Below are 19900 nucleotides of genomic sequence, written 5' to 3' on the forward strand. Positions count from 1 at the left end.
GTAAGCAACGATCTCCTATAGATGCAATTCAATTTATAAGGGTCTAATAACACGGGCTGTCTGTTAGAGTTAATGGGATGTCGTCATCGGTTCAGACTTCACATAATTTAGTGGCTTAGGAACGTTTAGAGGCGCCAATCTATACTAATATTATAAAGAGGAAAGATTTGTTTGTTTCTTTGTATTTTTTTTTTTTTTTTTTTTATGATTGAAGGATTACTGGTGGCCCGGAGGCCTTTCCAGTTTCACCAGGACAGGTGGGCGAGCAAAGGCTCAGCCAGGAGGGGTGGGATTTGCTAACAGCTGCCCGAGCGCCTCCGAAGGAGACCTAACAACTCAAGAGTAGCTGCTTCGCGAATGAATCTACTACCGGATCGGAATCGCGACCCGCTGAGAAGATCCGGCGAGAAACTCAGCGAGCTGATTCATGGGTTAGGTTGCACGGCGAACTCTTTGTCGAGTTCGACGAGTACGGTTACCGAGGTCCCTAAGCCTGCTCCTAGAGCTGAAGGCGTCTAGTGCAAAGGTTATTGGATCTGATGGATCCGTAAGGACGTGTCTAGGGCGTCGACGGTGACTGGCTCCTGCATGATCAGGATTCGGGGAGTAGTCAGCGGCGGCTACGATAAGGCGATTATCATGACGCATAGCCTTATCGAAGTACCGTTCCGACGCTGACTTTATGTATTTCTGTATAGATTCGAGGCCCAGGTCGTCGTGTAGGTCAACGTTCCTCACGAACCACGGAGCTCCGACGGCTAACCTGCAAAAGCGGGATTGTAGAGGTTGGAGGGTGTCTATGTGTGTGCGGGCCGCGTGAGCGAACACCACACTCGCGTAAGTCATGACGGGCCTTATGCAAGTTTTGTAAAGTGTCACCTTGTTCCGAAGGGACATTTTACTCCGCTTACAGATCATGGGGTAGAGTCTACCGAGAATAAACGCGGCACGGTCACGGACTGATTTTATATGCGGGCGGAATGTCATCGATGCATCCAGGGTAACGCCCAGGTACTTGACCTTCCTGGCCCAGGGTATGGATTGACTAAAGAGAGTAATCGGGGGTGTGAGATTCCTCCTCCTAATACGGGAGGAAATCCGTGTGGAGCTTCCCCTCTGAAATAGCACCGCAGTACTTTTCGCTGGGTTGATGTCTATGCGCCATTTTCGGAACCACTGTCCTAGGGCTAGGGCTGCGCTCTGAAGCTTCTTCGCGATTAGGGACTTGTTTCTACTGGAATAGTAAACAGTCGTGTCGTCGGCGAATAAAGCTAAATGGGTCGGCGGCGACCGGGGAATATCGTTAACGAATAAGCTAAATAGGAGGGGTGAAAGGACAGAGCCTTGCGGGACTCCAGCTGTGAGAGGTCGTGGGGAGGAGCGGGTTCCCTCGACTCGATATCGAAAAGAGCGGTTCGACAAGAAGTCCCGTATGATGAGCACGAGACTATCCGGCACACCCATGTTGAATAGTTTGAAAATCAAACCGTTGTGCCAGACTTTGTCGAACGCTTTTGCGACGTCGAAGAAGAGAGCTCCCGTGTATAACGGTTTTGGTCGATTAAGCCCCACAAGAATGTGCTCCGTGAGGCGGTGCACCTGTTGAACGCATGAGTGATTTGTACGGAATCCGAATTGTTCATCGATGAGAATGCCCTTGGATGAGACGAAGTCTCTGAGGCGTTTGTAGAGCAGACGCTCATACAGTTTGCCTAGAGACATGAGGAGGCTAATCGGGCGGTAGCTCGTCGGATGATTTTTTGGTTTACCGGGTTTATGTATGCCGATAACGTCCGCTTCTTTCCACACCGCGGGAAAGATACAGTTCGCCATAGCGGCATTGAAAATAGATGCCAACAACACGATGAGTTGGACGGGTAGAAGTTTAATAACGCGGTTGGATATACCGTCGGAACCGGGAGCCTTGCGAGGACGTAGGTCTTTGATCAAGTCTTTAACTTCCATCGGGGTGACGGGTGGTAACGCATCCGAGGGTGGCAAGGAGGCTCTGCGTTCTACCTCACTGTCTACTAATTCTAAATGAGCAGGGTCCACGGATTGAGTGCTGGGCGTGCACTGGGTTTGCAATGTATCGGCCAGCAGCTCTGCTTTTTCATCATCATCGAACGCCGCGAGTCGGCCTGAGGGGCCTACGAGGGGGGGCATAGTTACTACCGTATCCGATTTGAGAGTACGAGCTAAGCGGTAGTAAGACCTTTGGGAGGGCGCGAGTCGTTCTAAAAAATCAGACCATCTGGCATCTCGGACTTCGGCGATGCGAGACTTTACGTCGCGTTGTAGGGCACGCATTCGAATACGATTTTCCGCGGTAGGATACCTGTCGTAGGCGCGTATCGAGGCGTTCTTAGCTCTAAGGAGTTCCCTAATATCATCGGACAATTTGAAGCGGTGAAGGAAATCCTCCGCTACAACTTGTTTCGATGATCTATCTAATGTTGAGGTGATGTGTGACGTTAAGATGTCTATGGCTTCAGCGGTATCCTGAGGAGACGGGGTAGAGTCCGGGTTAAACGGGAGCGATGGTGGATCAGATTCAGCCAGGCTGATGCCCAGCGTGTGCCAATCCACCACAGTCCTCGTGACGGGAACGGAGTCGGGAGCGCGACCGAGCTTCATAACGACGGGACGGTGGTCTGAATCTAATTCTGAAACTACTTCGATCGAGTGTAAGCTCAGAGTTACGTTTTTTAATAACGCTATGTCGAGTATATCCGGGCGATGCGCGATATTTAGCGGGTAGTGAGTTGGTGTTAGCGGAGCGACGATATCGAAGGCGAGATCATCGACTAACGCGTCAAGCCGCCTGCCATTCGGGGTTGTGGTGTGTGAGTTCCACCTGATGTGTTTACAATTTAGGTCGCCCGCCAAAATGACAGAGCTCCCCATGCCGAGCAGCGCCTCGATATCACTGCTTAGAACGATCTTATCCGGTGGAAGATAAACGGACGCGATAACGATCGGCGCGTGTCCCGTCAGTGAGATTCGGCACACTGATGCTTCGATATTAGCGAGCGCGGGAGGATCGAGCGGGACGCAATGCAGAGCTCTTCTATAGTAAATGACGGTACCACCACCACGAGCAGAGAGCCTGTCGTTCCTGATCATGTTATAGTTCGCGATTTTAGGGTCACGGCGCGCGGGCTTAAGTAGGGTCTCCTGCACTAAAAAGATATCAATTTGATGGTCACGCAAAAAGTCAGAAACCTGATCACGTTGATTTGCGAGACCGTAAGCGTTAAAAAATCCTATCGTTACGGATAGGGGCTTTATTCTACTTATATACGCCATTGATTACCGGCGGAGTGAGGGGAGGACGTACGTATTTAATGACGCGTATACGTCGGCGTATTCTTGCACAACGGCGATAAAGTGTTGTGCAGTGGAGGCAGCGCGAATGGCGTCGCCCAAAGCGTTAACGCGCTCAAAGTTGATCGACTGAAAGAAGTCGATCGCTAAAGCGAGATTGTCGGACGCGGTCGGAGGGCAAGTCGCGGGAGAGGGACGAGTTGCGGGGGCGGGACGAATCGCGGAGGAGGGAGTTGTAACCGTGTTCGTGTACGGCAGCGGTTTCGCCCAAGCCGAGACACTGGGCACCGGCGCCGGAACGAACGCTGGCTTAGCCTGCGACACAGAGGGTGCCGAGGCTTTGATGTCTGTTCTTTGTATTGAATAGGCTCCGAAACTACTGAACTGATTTGAAAAATTCTTTCACTGTTTGGAAGCTACACTATTCCCGAGTAACATAGGCTATAATAATCTTTTTTGAAAAAATTAGGGATCCTTACTAAAACTCCAATAATGTAATCCAAGGTGTAAAAAAATTATCTAAAATATTCTTTACATCGCGTGCCCCGTGAAAACTATTGATGATAGATTAAAATAATGTACTACGACTTTGTTGAATACATTATTATTTACAAAAAGTGTCGTGACAGCATAATAATATGTCTAATTATTATAGTTATGCTGCAAAAAGTGTTCTTTTATTTTTTAAAATAAAACAACTTCATATATCGTTGAAATTTTTGTTAAAGACCCGAGCGGAGCCGGAGTGGGCCACTATACTATATATATTTCTTCTGTGCGTGTGTTTGTCACTGAACTCCTCCTAAACGGCTGGACCGATTTGAATGATTTTTGATTTTGTATGCTTTTGGGTGGCGCCCTAGATGGCTTAGATTCACAAATCAGCCCGGCAGAGGGCGCTGCAGGCGGTATCTAGCTTATTTATCTTTCCTAGAAATAATTTATATTTACTTAACAAATGTTCACGATTGACTTCCACGCTGAAGGAATAACATCGTGTAATTAAAATCAAATCCGCAAAATCATAATTTGCGTAATTACTGGTGGTAAGGACCTCTTGTGAGTCCGCGCGGGTAGGTCCCACCACCCTGCCTATTTCTGTGCTAAAATGTCAGCTGGGCGATGGGCTGTCAGCTCGTCAATCCATTTAAGCAATAATTTTTTTTTATCACAGTATGTTTCATACTTAAGTTGTGTCAATTTTAATATTTTCACGAATTAACTTTTTGTCATCAGTGATGGGTTTAGATTTGAGATGGGGCGAATATTTTTTAATGTCAAAACTCCAGAGACAGTAAATACAAGTAAAGATAAGTCTGCTTTGAAAATGAGTTCAGTTTAATTTTTATAAAAAAACAATTAATAGATGATTTTAAATTTAAAATAAAAATATTGGATCAAAATTAGGTAATAAAATTTATTCTGACCTTAAGGGCGGTGAATTAAACAGGGCATAGGATGGTATCAAACCTAAATCTGTGACTGTTTGTTATGGTCGTTTGCTTAAAAAAAATTGCGCGTACCACGTTACCGCCTCTAATAGTTCTATGGTCTACGATCCCAGCCAACTGAAATGCCTCACAATACACACTCATCGAAGTAATTACAGTCTAAAGAGACCGAATGTTTGGCATATTGATATGTTGTGGTTTTTTTAATTTACCATAAATAGCTATTACACTACTACGCAAAAGAGCTGTGCATCTTTGGTGCCCAAGGTGTGGGGCAGCTCAACACCCTAATGATCGCCAGTAGGTTGGATAGCGTCCAGTAAAAGCTCTTCCCTCAAATACAGCCCTTATAGTTTCTCGCCGAATCTTCTCAGTGGGTCGCGATTCCGATCCGGTAGTAGATTCTACACACTGCTCTTGCTAGAGCTAATGTTAGCGAATTCGTCGAGATTAGAGCCCTGTGAGCTCACCTACTCGCCCGGTGAGTCTAATAAAAAATCCCTCAACGTTACAAGAATAGGTAGAGGTCCTCCGATGGAAGTTAAAGACCTAATCAAAGACCTACGTCCTCGCAAGGCTCCCGGTTAACACCGGGTGGGCTGTGAGATCGTCCACCCATCTAAGCAATAAAAAAGTAATAAAAAAAAAATCGTAATCATTTGTCACAAATTTGTGGTTCAGTACTGTATTACACTTATAGTTTTGTTTTAAAATATATATGTATGCTTCCTAATGGTAATGACATTGTTTGTAACGGAGATAATAGCATCATCTATACATAACACAAACATTAATCTATTAAAGGTATATTTGGATTCCAGTTTAAGTTGGTTTACAAACAAAAAATAACATTAACGATGCAAAAACTAGACCGCATTACATCATTTTGCTTAAAACAAATATTAATTAAATATGGTTGACCTTGAAGCACTTAAAGCGGAGATTTGAATAATATAATTGTTATAAATTATCATATTATGCTCTATTTGAACAATAAAATAGTGATAACTGGCTCCAACCGGTTTTTATGGTGTTTGTTTTGCCTTAGCAGCGGTACGATATAAATATCCTCAAATATTTACTTTAAAAACACACGTATATATATAATAAATGTTATCAAAACCGATTTAATTAGGATCGTCAACGGTGATGTATATTATTTGAGGAGCGCCAATGAAGGCGCTCTGAAAGCGCCCGTGACTTAAGCGACAAGACGCCCGGTGTATTCGCTACAAATATGGTGGTAGGATTACTGGTGGTAGGACCTCCCTTACTGGTAGTAGGACCTCTATTACTGGTGGAAGACCTCTTGTGAGTCCGTGCGGGTAGGTACCACCATCCTGCCTATTTCTGCCGTCAAGCAGTATTGCGTTTCGGTTTGAAGGGCGAGGCAGCCGTTGTAACTATACTGATATCTTAGAACTGATATCTCAAGGTGGGTTTTTTTTTATTTATTGCTTAGATAGGTGGATTACGCAAATTATAATTTTGCGGGTTTTATTTTTATTACACGATGTTATTCCTTCACCGTGGAAGTCAATCGTGAACATTTGTTAAGTACGTATTTCATTAGAAAAATTGGTACCCGCCTGCGAGATTCGAACACCCTTGCATCACTAGATACGATTGCACCGGACGTCTTATCCTTTAGGCCACGACGACTGGGTGGCGCATTTAAGTCTTAGATGTCTATGGGCTCCAGTAACCACTTAACATCAGGTGCGCTGTGAGATCGTCCATCCATCTGAGCAATAAAAAACAAAAAATAGTTAACGATAGAGGCAGGTATCATTTTTCCTTATTAAACAAGTGCGATATAATAATAACATCGTGTAATAAAAACGAGACATGGTTGGGTTTTTTGTGAGCCCGTCGCCGTATAATTGCCGGCCTCAACACAACACATTTGAGTTCATATCTCAAGATGACGAGTCTAAAGGCACCGTAGACATGTTTTGGACGATAGCGCATTTGCGTTCCCCGTTTGGGTCGGTTAGGTATTTAGCGATGGTCACGATAAAAGGATTATCGTGTCGCGTCGCTTTGTCGAAGTAGTGTTCTGACGCTACATTAATATAGTTACATACCGGTTCAGTAATATCTACAAAAGCGAGCAACGAACACATAAATACCGACAGAAAATGCTATTAAGATTTAAAAAAAAAACATGAATACAATTAAATAATCACATTTATTTCATAATTAAATAATATATCACAGAACTTTTTCTCTTCAGGGGACAACATTCAAAACATTTGCACGTTAAAATCAAAATGGCAACACAATCATTTACAAAAAAAAACACAAAACAAAAAACAAAATACTGTTAATAAATCACGAAAAAAACAAACAAAAATTATGAACTACATATTACCCTAATAGGGAGAAAAATTATGAACTACATATTACCCTAATAGGGAGAAGAAATAAACGAATCACAGATGGGAGATAGATGAATACGAATGAAGCATTAAGCGTGCCACACTCACCAGGACATCGTAACATCCGAAATAATACAATCTTACTATAATACGAGAATTATAATCAAAGAGTGAAAAGACATTTGGATTAAGCGACATTTCGCTTAATACGCGAAATGTTTCTTTGTAATTAAAGTTGCGTTTTATTTGGTATCGCTTTTTTTTCCTAGCTATGCTGATGGCCCTGAAAGGCAATTTCAGCTTCACGCTAACGTGTATGTGAGCTCACGGGGCTCAAACCGGAGTGTTGCTTACACTGGCCCTAGCAAGAGCAGTGCTTTCCAGAATCTATCACCGGATCGGAAAAGCGACCCACTGAGAAGATCCGGCGAGGAATTCAGTGGGTTGTGCCTATGGGTATGGTATCAGCATCAACGATTCGATGTTTTTAATTGAATTTGATTAAGTTTACCCCATTCTAATGGCTGAAGTAGTTTGTTTTTGTTATGATATTTTTTCCAAATTTGAAAGTCTAAATAGCTCTTCTGTAAAGTTTCAAAAATGTCGCTCAAATCAAATATCCTTTCACTCCTCGATAGTATTTAGTTCGTTCTCAGCGAGTTGAAGACGTAAATATTATTTTTACGACTTAATCTAGCCTTTAGTAAATTTAAGTTAATATTCCAGATGTTATAAACACATTTTTTCGCCACGGACGACTAAGGTGTCATGATAATCTAGAATAATCTATAAGAGAAGTTTTAACACATCAACTGCCATTTAGGTCACCGATGCCCCACGCGGCGCACTGAAGCGACTACACGATATCTGTTCCTATGCTCCTGGATTGCCTAATTTTACCTTCTTTTGTTTGTTAATGTATGTTTTAGATCTATAAATAGATTGATTCTCAGTACCTTCGGAATCATCTTTCCCAGAATCTAATAGATATTACGCAGAAATTAAAATAAACTCTTCAGGGCACCGCGTAGGGCTCTGATCCTATATGACATATACCTATATGGCAGTCAAAGGGTTAAATGGGCAGATGACCCACGAAAAGCGAAGTAGGTAACACGCGAGACTTTAAGTAGCAATATTGAAATAAATTTAAACCTTATAACAAAGACGGAAGATGTAAATGAAGAAGACAAAGAAGTTAACGAAGAAATAAATAGTGAATCGCGTTGTTTAGCTTCAGGCAAACGGGCAGCTTGTTAAGTTGCTTAAAGCTTCGAACAAGCGAACCTTCTAGAAGCACTCTTGGCGCGCTGAGTCGGGATATTTCAAACACGAGTTCTAATGCTATGGAATTTAGGACAGAAAGAGAAATTGATATACAGAATGAGAGTTATTTAAAAATTGTGTCAAACTATTTAGAAAGTCAAAGCGGGAATACATTCATATGCCTTATATATTCCTTTGTTCAATTTGTGTTCTATCATTACTACAGAGCTACACCGACTATATACAGTTTTGATTTTAGTTAATTAAGACCGGATCGATGTTTGGCTCTGGTCAGGATGTTTCTGAAATACACCTGATGCTATGAATTGAAGAAATCCAATTACATTTTCAATTTGAAGTTAAAGTGAGCTCAAACTTCAAGAGTTTGCAGTTGCGTCTATGCAGCATTTCGCGACATTCTAGCTACGCAGTGATGCACAAACGTGTTATACTGAATTTGGAGATAAAAGCGCCCTTAAACTTGAAGAGTTTACAATTGGATTTATACAGCATCATTCCGTAACATTCTAGCTACACAGTGATGCACAAACGTTTAAGCAAAATGGTTAATTCTATAAATGTCTCGATATTCTACAAATCCTACAAGAATTCCTCAGATAAAGCCAGCTTCACATCCACAATGGTAACTTTAAAATCACAGATAACGCACGCTTTAGAGCATTTATCCCAATCTGTAACTGGAGTTCATTATTACGCCAATATTTATGATAAGCCAAAAATGTTGCGTATAAAGTATCACATGGAATTTTACTGTTTACAACCGAATTCAGTTTTAGCCATTAGCGTTTCCCTTTTTTCGATTTGCGGTGAACTTAATATTATTCAAACGAACGTTAGTATCTTAAGAGTCTCGCAAGCTTGCAAGCCATAGATCTTGAGATATATACGGGTCTCTGGTTCAGTCTACCCGTGACATCTTGGACTTGGAACATGACCGTGCATTGCTTAATGGCTTTTCTTCGGAGACGCTACTGAACTGAAGAACTTTTTTTAATATTCAGTTACGAATTGAGAATATTTATCCACGCTGCTATTTGACAAATGCATCAGACTATGTTTTGACTTTCGTTACGTCTTCTCGTCGATCCTCTGGTCGAAGCTCTGACGGAAGCTCGTATTGAAGCTCTAGAGCTTATAGCACTCGGCATCGCCCTGATGAAGTCCTTTGTTTCCTCTCGAATGGGAGAAACTGAGGGTCTCTTCCGATATTGCTCTTGCAGGTCGTCCGATTTTGATTTTCTGAAGAATTTTCCATGTTTTTAACTAAGTTATTATTTATTTATTTATAGATAGTATGGGGTATTGTAAGCCCGCACAAACAGGTACCACAATTCTGCCAATTTCTTCCGTGAAAAAGTCATACGTTTTGATTTGAAGGCTTGTGACAGCTATTATGCAATCTAATTGAGATTTCCAACTCAAGTCTCAAGTTTGGTGGCGAAATTCAAAAGGCCCTGATAGCCACTTAATACTAGGTCAAGTTTGTCTATTATGTACGTTATAAATAAATAATTAAACATGCTTTGCTAATTATCATGATTAGGTATATCTTATAGCCAAACGGTCATACCTAGGGAAGCAAGGATTGTCCCAGAACTGCTGGTCCTTGCCGAAGTCCTCTCCATCTTGCAGGGTCTGGGGCATCTCCGTGTCCATAGTCTCCGGTAGGAAAAGGCACAGCATGCCGCCCACCACGCCGAGGGCACCCAAGATCAACAGCGGTAAATCCGGTGAGATGTTAGCCTGTAATTATAAAACAAAAATTATTAATTTTAGGCCATTCTTAATTGCTTTATTCGTTAAATTCTCGTGTCATTTGTTTATAATGTTATCTGTTGCTGTTGTTTCACCGACATCTAGAAGAGGAATCAAATAAAAATCAGATTCAAAATATAAATGTTAATTTAAAGAATCGGTAATTATTTCGGATTTAAATTAGGGATAATTTTTAACACGTTGGACCGTAGTAAGAACTCTTTGTCTAGTTCGACGAGTACGGTTACCGGGGTCCCTAAGCCTGCTTCTAGTGTTAGAGCTGAAGCTAATGCAACAGATATTGGTTCTAATGGATCCGTAGGGATGTGTTGAGACAACGGTAATTGGCTCCTTTTGTTTTTTAATGCTTTGATAGGTGGACGAGCTCACAGCCCACCTGGTGTTAAGTGGTCACCAGAGCCCATAGACATCTACAACGTAAATGCTGCCACCCACCTTGAGATATAAGTTCTAAGGACTCAGTATAGTTACAACGGCTGCCCTACCCTTGAAACCGAAACGCATTACTGCTTCACGGCAGAAATAGGCAGGGTGGTGGTACGTACCCGTGCGGACTCACAAGCCGTCCTACCACCAGTAGAACCACCAGTAGCTCCTCCGTAATCAGGAGTCAGGGAGTAGTCAGCGGCGGCAACGATAAGGCGATTATCATGACGCATATCAAGATAAGTGAATTAAGTAAGTGAAGATTGATTAAGGTCGGTTATCTTGAAGCAACTCATAAACACAAAACTCACCAGATACACCACAAACGGGGCCAGAATTGACGCAACGTAGCCCATGATGTGGATGAGAGCGACGCCCTGGGCTCTAACGACCGTGGGCAGCAGCTCAGCCGCGTACTGAAGGCCAATGTTGTATGAGATGTTCACGGCGAATCGGCCCAAGATGGCCAGAGATGCCGATGGACCTCCTATCAAAGGAATACAGAATGAAAGGTGATTTGATTTTTAACCCGCTTTTATTAGCTCGTCCTATATCTATACATCTATGTGCCAGATTTTTAAACGTAATTTTGACATACTCCAACAAGTCCGATCAACTTGAAAATTCGCACACTTCAAGGACCTATGACGACATAAAAATTCAATTTTAACCGACTTCAAAAAGGACGAGGCTCTCAATTCGACTGTATGTTTTTTTTTTATGTTTGTTACCACATAACTTTTGACTGGGTGAATCGATTTTGATGATTCTTTTTTTTATTCGAAAGCTGACGCTTCCCGTGTGATCCCAATTTAGTCCAGTTCTGATAGTGGTATCCATGAAAAAACCATATAAGTCTTAAATTTGCATTAAGTACGTGCACGACAAAATATAGATGAATAACTCAATAACTCAATATCACGCCAACCGATTTCGATGATTATTGTTTTTAGTGTATATTATTTGTTTTTGAATATCTTTCTTTTTCTATTTGAAGTCGGTTTTTGTTAAAGCATGTCTATTTACAATTACTATAATACTATGATCTAATGCTTATATCAGGATCACTACGTTAAAAAACATTTTTAATTAATATTTCTAGTTTTCTATATTATTATTACTATTATAGTTTTACGTATTTTTCTAAGCTCTAAACTATTAAAAGACACTACATGGATCGGAAAAGTCCTTAATATTAGAACTGCCGTCTTAATTTGACCAATCGCCTGTATCCTTCATCACGCGTTATTTAGCCCAAATACATCATGATCAGCCGATGATACATGATGAGTTGTGATTGTTTAGCTTGACGTTCCTTGAATCTTGTATCAGGGAATAAATAAATTCGCATTATTGTGATAAGGAAATCAAACCCGAAAAATTATAATTTGCTAAATAACTGTTAGTAGGACCTCTTGTGATTCCGCACGGATAGGTACCACTGCTCTACCTATTTATGCCGTGAAGCAGTAATGCGTTTCGGTTTGAAGGGTGGGGCAGCCGTTGTAACTATACTGAGACCTTAGAACACATATCTCAAGATGGGTGGTGGGATTTACGTTGTAGACGTCTATGCGCTCCAGTAACCACTTAACATCAGGTGGGCTGTGAGCTCGTCCACCCATTTAAGAAATAAATAAATATTAATAATAATAATTAATAAATAGGAAGCCCTAGTGTTATGTTTAATACAAGAGAGCTTAGAGAGCTTGATCCTTTTTAGAATAGAATCTTTCACTCACCAACGGGAACTGCTGTGGCGAGGAGACTGAAAACTCCGCTGACCACCATAGAACCACATGCCAACCATCTCCTGCCCCATCTGAAAGGATATGATGGAGAGGAATTTATAAGAGACCATGTGAATTGAAAAGGTGAGTGGATGAAGAGGATATGATACAATTTGTTAATTTTGAGAAAACCGCCAACAAACTTTTGTTACTTATACATTTTCTTCGTACATAACTCCTTTATTACATGAAATTTCTAGAAATATCCTTTAAGTCCGGGGTTTTAAGGTCTAACATGGTTTATAGGCACATGACACCTTAATTCAATGTAAAAACTAAAAAATCTTTAAATTAGTACTTAAAACCCCTTCATCCACTCATGTCTCCAATTGCTTTAATAATAATCTTATTTATGGTGCTAGGATCCCTTGTGAGACCGCACGGGTAAGTACCACCACCCCGCCTATTTCTGCCGTGAAGCAGTAATGCGTTTCGGTTTGAAGGGTGGGGCAGCCGTTGTTACTATACTTGAGACCTTAGAGCTTAGATCGCATTTACGTTGTAGATTTCTATGGGTTTCAGTAACCACTTAACACTAGGTGGGCTATGAGATCGTCCACCCATCTAAGCAATAAAAAAATAATCAGCATTCGATTTCCTCCTCTCCATTCGTAGCTTTCTTCTTCTTCTTTCTTTCTTTCGTAATTAAAGCTACTTTCATGAATTAATATCGCATTTATTATTTATGGTCATCGTTTATAGGGTTGCGAACAAATTAGTACCTGTCAAGCACCGCCGTCAAAAACGTATCAGCCGGTAGCTCGGTGGCCGAAGCTATTGTGAACGTCAGAAATATGTCCAAGCCCAGAGAACCTACATTCCTCACGTGACCGTCGAAGACCAAGGAAATGGCCATCCATATAACGATGAGCAAGATCGAGTTCCTTCGCAATCGCGGCGTCCTGAACAGGTCCAAGACGGAATAGGTCTTTGACTGAGATTCTGATTCCTTGATGGCTTTTATTGATGATTCCTAGAAGGAGATGGTTGTGTCAATGCACTTTTATGGCGATGCTTAAGTAAGACATAGGTTAGTGGGTGTGGCTGATCTGACTATGAACTACTGGGGAAGATTCTAAGGTACTATCACTCTATCTGCCACCAGAGCAGAGGTCATCATAATTGACGGGAAAGATTAGGCTTAGCATGTTTCCAAAGATGTCACTAGTCACAAGTCTACTAGAATTTTCAACAGTATTTCCTTGAGAAATATGACGTGCCCTTCTTCAAGGTTTCATCAGTATCCAAAGCCCTAAAAATGGCCAACGCATTACTCATGGCGATAACTACTTACATTAGGTGAGCCATCAAATTCTTTCGAAGGCTATATAAATTACTTTTCCACCATTGATCGTAATCCTAGTAGCATTTTTCTGTACATTCCCCTATCCCTAAAAGCTAATATCTATACATATTTAGGATCTATACCTGTGCACCAAATGCACGCGAAGGAAGTTCGAGTTTTTAAGCACCTTGCCAAAGTTAGGCGACAATTTAGAACAGGTACGATCAATTTAGAAATCAGATCAATGTAGATCAATTCAGAACAGGATACAGGCGAGGAATGCGGAAGAAGGCCCAGAGACAGAAGTATAATGTGCTGGTTGGACCAGATGCGTTCCAACCCCAACACCTCAAGGTTATGATGCCATCTATGAAGCCGATAATAGATTCAATTAGCTTAAGATAGTCATAGTAGATTATCGACACTATGAGAAGGGGATGGGGGAGTTGGACCTCATATTCCAAAGTAAGTGGCGACATTTCCGAAATAATATTAATGAACTATTGCAAAATGCCATCAGGATACACACACAGTACAAATTTGTCTACCTACCGTGAATTCACTTAGGACCTTCTCAGGTATTTTAGTCTTGTTGATCCTTTCGAATTTCTTCATTATAAACAAGGCTTTGTTTATTTTTCCTTGTGAGACCAGCCATCTGGAAAAATCGCGTTTATAGGCATTTAATATACCAAGTGGCAACAGATTCCGTGGAGAACAACACTGGATTGCCATTTTTTAAACTCGATGTTTGTGAAATTTTTAAGACTGAAAGCCTTTAAATGGGAACGTATTGAGGCTTCGAAGAAGGAATAGAAAGGGAGGTGGTAACCCATCGATGTGAATGTTAATCAAAATGCTCTGTTTGGAATCGAAACTGGCTCAATGCGTATTTCAAAGAACGTTATAGCTATTGTTCGGAATTGGCTATAAGGCTCCCAGCAACTATCCCCAAAACCAGAACGCCTTCTTCTTTCCTTGGAAAGATGTGCTTTCAGGCCAAAAAATGTATATTTGGCGATCTTCAGGGTTACAGAGTCAGAGGATAATATCGAGAAATACAGCGATAATTGCAACCCGCGCTTTATCAATGTTTTTTTTATGATTGAGGCGTTACTGGTGACCCGGAGGCCTTTCCAGTTTCAAAAGGACAAGTGGGCGAGTAAGGGCTCAGCCAGAAGGAATGAGATTTTCAAACATCTACCCGAGCGCTTCCAAAGGAGACCTTACAACTCAAGAGTAAGTGCTTCGCGAATTCATCTCCTACCGGATATGAATCGCGACCCGCTGAGAAGATCCGACGAGAAACTCAGCAGGCTGAAGCTTAAGTTAAGTTGCACGTCTTCTCTGCTCTTTGCCAAGTTCAAAGAATACAGTTACCGGAGTCCCTAACCCTGCTTCTAGTGTTAGAGCTAAAGGCGTCTAATGCAAGGGTTATTGGATCTGATGGATTCGTAAAGACGTGATTATCAATGTCTATAGCACCCACTCGTGCATACGGATTACCATTTATTCCCGGCTGAGATCAGCCAATGGCAGGAAAATTTACCTTGCGCTTTCCGGGACGAGCCAGGGTGTTGCAATAGCAATGATGAAAGGTGCAGATGTCACCAGTGCGAATGTCCGCCAGTCGTCTGCCCACAGCGCGATCCAGGGTAGCAGAGAAGCAGCCAACGTGAAGAACAACGCTATGGACATGTTAGCCACGAACGTCCTCCATTTCGGGCCGACGTACTCTAGAACTGAATTAAGAAGTTTGCATTGTGGTGGAACCTATTGTGGGCTCACAAGGTTGGCGTCATTCCACCATGTTTGAAGCATGGAATAGCCATTTCACAACTATACGGGTCCAATAAGAGCCAACACCTGATATGTTTTTCGACGGTGAATAAGCTCAGAGCCCACCTGGTGTTAAGTGGTTAACGAGTCACTCTTTTTTTTATCGCCCTTGTAGGCAGACGAGCATACGCCCCAGCTGATGGTGAGTGGTTACCGTCGCCCATGGACTTCAGCAATGCCAAGGGCAGAGCCAAGCCGCTGCCTACCGGTTCGAGAAATATATTCACATGACTTCTTCCCGGCAGAAATAGGCAGGGTGGTGGTAATTACCTGTGCGGGCTCACAAGAAGTCCTACCACCAGTAAAAAAGCTCAGCGTCTCAAGATAGCCCCATTAACATGTGATATCTATGGGCTCTGGTAAAGCAATGGTTATTTCGATGAAAGATTTAAACGTACTTAAGCCACATTCACGAGTACCTTACGTAATGCGACCCGGATATTCAGCATTTTAGCCTACTGCAAAAACTGAGACCTTAGAACTCGTGTCTCAAGGTGGGTGGTGGCATTTACGTTGTAGACGTCTATGGGCTCCAATAGCCACTTAATACCAGGTGGGCCGTTGTCCAGTCATCTAAGCAATGAAAATAATAACAACACAATTAGTTCGTGCGTAATTGATGACTTTCACTACAGACTGTGTATCTTTTATATTGCTTTATAGGCAGACGAGCACCCACCTGATAGGGAGTGGTTACCGTCGCCCATGGACATCAGCAACGTCATGGACAGAGCCAACCTGCTGCCCACCTTTAGGTGCTCTCCACAAAACGTAATTTGTAACGAATTCGTGCATCATCAATGAACAGATTTTTTTTCCATGATTTATAATAAACAGCAAGACGCCTTGACCGAAGCCGCCGCGGATATCTCACGTAACAATAGCAGCTAATCTAAAACCTTTATCATTAATTCGTAAGCGTGAGAATGACCAATGACCTTTTGCCTGAAACATTAGGCTGCTATGACAGACTTCATCATGACACGAATGAAACTCCGACCTCTTAGTCCGAAGGTTAATAGCACTTGCTACAATACAAGTTACATTATAAACAAAACAAAGCTTATATCTTCTGAAGCAATGCATAGCGAAATCAAAGAGAACAGGGTTCGTCAAATTTCAATGTGATTTTTTTTATTGCTTAGATGATTAGACGAGCTCACAGCCCACCTGGTATTAAGTGGTTGCTGAAGCCCATAAACATCTACAACGTCAATGCGCCACCCACCTTGAGATATAAGTTCCAAGGTCTTAAGTATAGTTACAACGGCTGCTTCACCTTTCAAACTGAAACGCATTACTGCTTCACGGCAGAAATAGGCAGGGCGATGGTACCTACCCGCGGGGACTCACAAGAGGTCCTACCACCAGTAATACTAAACTAAACTGGGAAAAAACGCACAGTTATAGGGCCCCAATTCAAGATTCCCTGTGTGCCGGAGACTCATAAACATACTTATAATAATATACGCTTAAATATATATATATACTAGCTGTACCCGTCCGCTTCGCTGGGCATTTAAAATTAACATTATTATTTCTCACCCCCACAAAGATTCTCATCATTAACGCCCCCGCAACTGGTGTAGGGAGTCCAACACTCATATAAATATTAGCCTATCCATTAAGTACATATATTTTCTACATGGATACCAAGTTTCAAGTTAATCGGATGCATTGTTCAGTAGTTATAACGGAACATCCGTAAAAACCACGGTACATTTATATATTAGTATAGATAGATAACTAGAGGACCCACCAAACGTTGTCCTGCAAAAATTTATTCAAGTCGATCCAGCCGTTTAGTTGCAGTATAGATAAATAGCCCAGATACCGACTACAGCGCCATCTGCCGTGCTGATTTGTGAATCTAAACTATCCAGGTTGCCACCCGAATGCATACCAAAAAAATAATTCAAACCGGTCCAGCCGTTTAGGAGGAGTTCAGTGACATACACACGTACTATACAATCTATACTAATATTATAAAGTTGAAGAGTTTGTTTGTTTGAACGCGCTAATCTCAGGAATTACTGGTCTGATTTGAAAAATTCTTTTAGTGTTAGATAGCCCATTTATTGAGAAAGTCTACAGGCTATATAACATCACGCTAAGTCCAATACAAGCGGAGCACCAATAAAGAATGTTTCAAAATAGGGGTTTAAATACTAACTATTCCACGCGGACAGAGTCGCGAGCGAAAGCTAGTTTTAAATATACAGAAGATAATTATCCAGATAAAGAGTAAAAAAACCTGTACATCACACGAATGTTTGTCCGATGTGGGAATCGAACCCACAACCCTCGGCACAACAGTCAGAGCCGCTAACTACCGCACCATCGAGTCAGTCAATATAATAGATGTGATAAAAAGCGTCTCAGAGGAAACGGTAATAGTTTCGCGTTTATTATTTTCATTACATTACTTCCGACGCTTCGAATACAGTTTTCATGGTCAGGGATGTTCACGGATGACTGAGACAAATACTAGTTAAGATTCGGTTGTGTCCACGATGTTTAGTAAGTTGACTGCGGGATAATTTTTTGAGAGACTCTCAGCTAGTGCGTACCTAGTCTTTTTGTAACAATATTGGGACTTATTTACAGTGCGCATGACACCTGATAAACCTCACAAAAGTCCGTCTTTGAATAAACACATACCAGTAGAAATAGTGACCTCCTGTATCGAAAGAAAGAATGTGGTTTTAACTGCGACACCAGAATAATTGGGCACGATACTTTTAAAGCAGCATAACGCAGTTAACCTATTAAAAAAGTTATACTACCCTCCGAATCCAGGAAGCGATTTTGAGAAGCGTCTATCCTTTCTTGGGTCAGTGACGTAATGGAAATAAAGACTAGTGCCAATGAAACACATACCTAAGATGTACATCATGGTGAAGCAGTTGTCGAAGGCCAGCCCCACCAGGAAACGGCAAAGCGCGAACGACCAGAAACTGTTGCAGAAGGCAGTCGCAACGCCGGCGACGAACCCAATCAAATTCGTGCCTGTAATGATAATTGGTTTATTACAAGACAAACGTCTCACAAAATTGGCTGCCGGAGCCCATAGACATCTACAACGTAAATGCCGCCACCCGCCTTGAAGTATGAGCGCTAAGGTCTCAGTATAGTTACAACGGCTGCCGCACCCTTCAAACCGAAAGTATTACTGCTTCACGGCAGAAATAGTCAGGGTGGGGGTACCTACCCGTGCGGACACACAAGAGGTCCTATCACCAGTAAAAGTCTCTGACTACCTTTGAAAACTACACGATAATTCGTTAGGCATAGTTCCGGAGACGGGCGCAAACAAACAGAAATAAGTTTCAAATTTCCGATATATTTTGTCGATTATTTTTTAGAATATCTATTCCTATTTTTATTACTCTTCTTCAATACACAGACATACCCTACTCCACAATTTTACTATACGTGTCGATTAATGTTCATTACTAAATGACTTATTACATTTAGCATCGACATGTCAGTCAATAATCATTTTACCAACCATTTTATATTTAAATTGAAAGAAATTCGTATTTTATATGCCAATTAGCCAATCGCTTACCAACTAAAGCTGGTATTCTTCCATATTTATCCGCGATCCAGCCGAACACAAGTCCGCCCACGATGGCGCCGCAGAAGAAGATAGCCTGGGCAGTGGCCGCCAGATTGTCTTTCTCGCACACCCAGTCTAGCTGAAAGGGGAGAAAGAGAATTTAGACCACTTTAAACTTTCAATACAGCTGTTCCACAAATACCAAGCTATGCCGAATGTCCTGAAGTGGCTAGCTATATTGGAGCGCTGGTATTCGTATTCTGCCCTTCATGAAGCTAAGGATCGCAGCAGATGGAGGGAAATCGTACGGGAGAAACTGATGCAGCGGGGGAGTCACGACCCTCGGTAATGAGGAAAATGACGCGAGGAGTAGGAGGTATTCGTTCACTCCAGCATCATAATTTCATCAAGTAGTTCCTGAAGTCAGATGTTCCGGTACACCAATTAAAACGGCTGCTTCCTGAGTCACGGATCCTAGCATAACAATTAAGATACTGGTGTCTAGTATTGTGAGAACACACGACACATACTCATGTACTATGACCCTGCTTATTCTTCTGCCCCTAAACTGTTATGCGCTTTGGTTCGAACGCCGGGGCAGGATTTCCATGTCCCATATTATATGGGACTATATACCAGTGGTGGACTGCCTTGCGAGGCCACAGTGGTGTCTAATTCTGCAGTGAAACAATAATGCGTTTCGGTTTAAAGGGTAGGGCAGCTATTGTTCAGTAGAACTGAGACTTAGAGCTCTTGTCTCAAGGTTGGTGGCGACA

At 42.0% G+C, this 19900-nt stretch overlaps 1 protein-coding gene and 1 long non-coding RNA gene across 3 annotated transcripts in view; one reads left to right on the forward strand and one right to left on the reverse strand.

Annotated features, from left to right (window-relative positions):
* Nucleotides 1-5939: 5939 nt before the first annotated feature.
* LOC134201132 (uncharacterized) lies at nt 5940-19495 on the forward strand. 2 transcript variants are annotated; one of them, XR_009976333.1, is made up of 5 exons: nt 5940-6213; nt 10079-10176; nt 10963-11160; nt 12372-12522; nt 13141-13279. It is a non-coding gene; the product is annotated as an uncharacterized LOC134201132 (long non-coding RNA). The 2 variants fall into 2 exon arrangements; XR_009976334.1 differs by lacking the exons at nt 5940-6213; nt 13141-13279 and adding an exon at nt 19312-19495 and having other exon boundaries at nt 10036-10176.
* LOC101738627 (organic cation transporter protein) overlaps nt 6951-19900 on the reverse strand; it is a 41351-nt gene continuing 28401 nt past the window's right edge. Inside the window, exons 4-12 of the mRNA XM_004930699.4 lie at nt 19134-19263; nt 18443-18571; nt 15273-15465; nt 14276-14381; nt 13161-13411; nt 12391-12470; nt 10960-11135; nt 10017-10189; nt 6951-9685 (exon numbers count right to left, since the gene is read on the reverse strand). Coding sequence (XP_004930756.1) covers nt 9493-9685; nt 10017-10189; nt 10960-11135; nt 12391-12470; nt 13161-13411; nt 14276-14381; nt 15273-15465; nt 18443-18571; nt 19134-19263 — 1431 coding nt within the window. The 3' untranslated portion in view covers nt 6951-9492. The remainder of the gene's footprint in view (nt 9686-10016; nt 10190-10959; nt 11136-12390; nt 12471-13160; nt 13412-14275; nt 14382-15272; nt 15466-18442; nt 18572-19133; nt 19264-19900) is intronic.

The sequence above is a fragment of the Bombyx mori genome, chromosome 23, assembly GCF_030269925.1.
Source record: "Bombyx mori chromosome 23, ASM3026992v2".
Classification (NCBI taxonomy): Eukaryota; Metazoa; Arthropoda; class Insecta; order Lepidoptera; family Bombycidae; genus Bombyx; species Bombyx mori.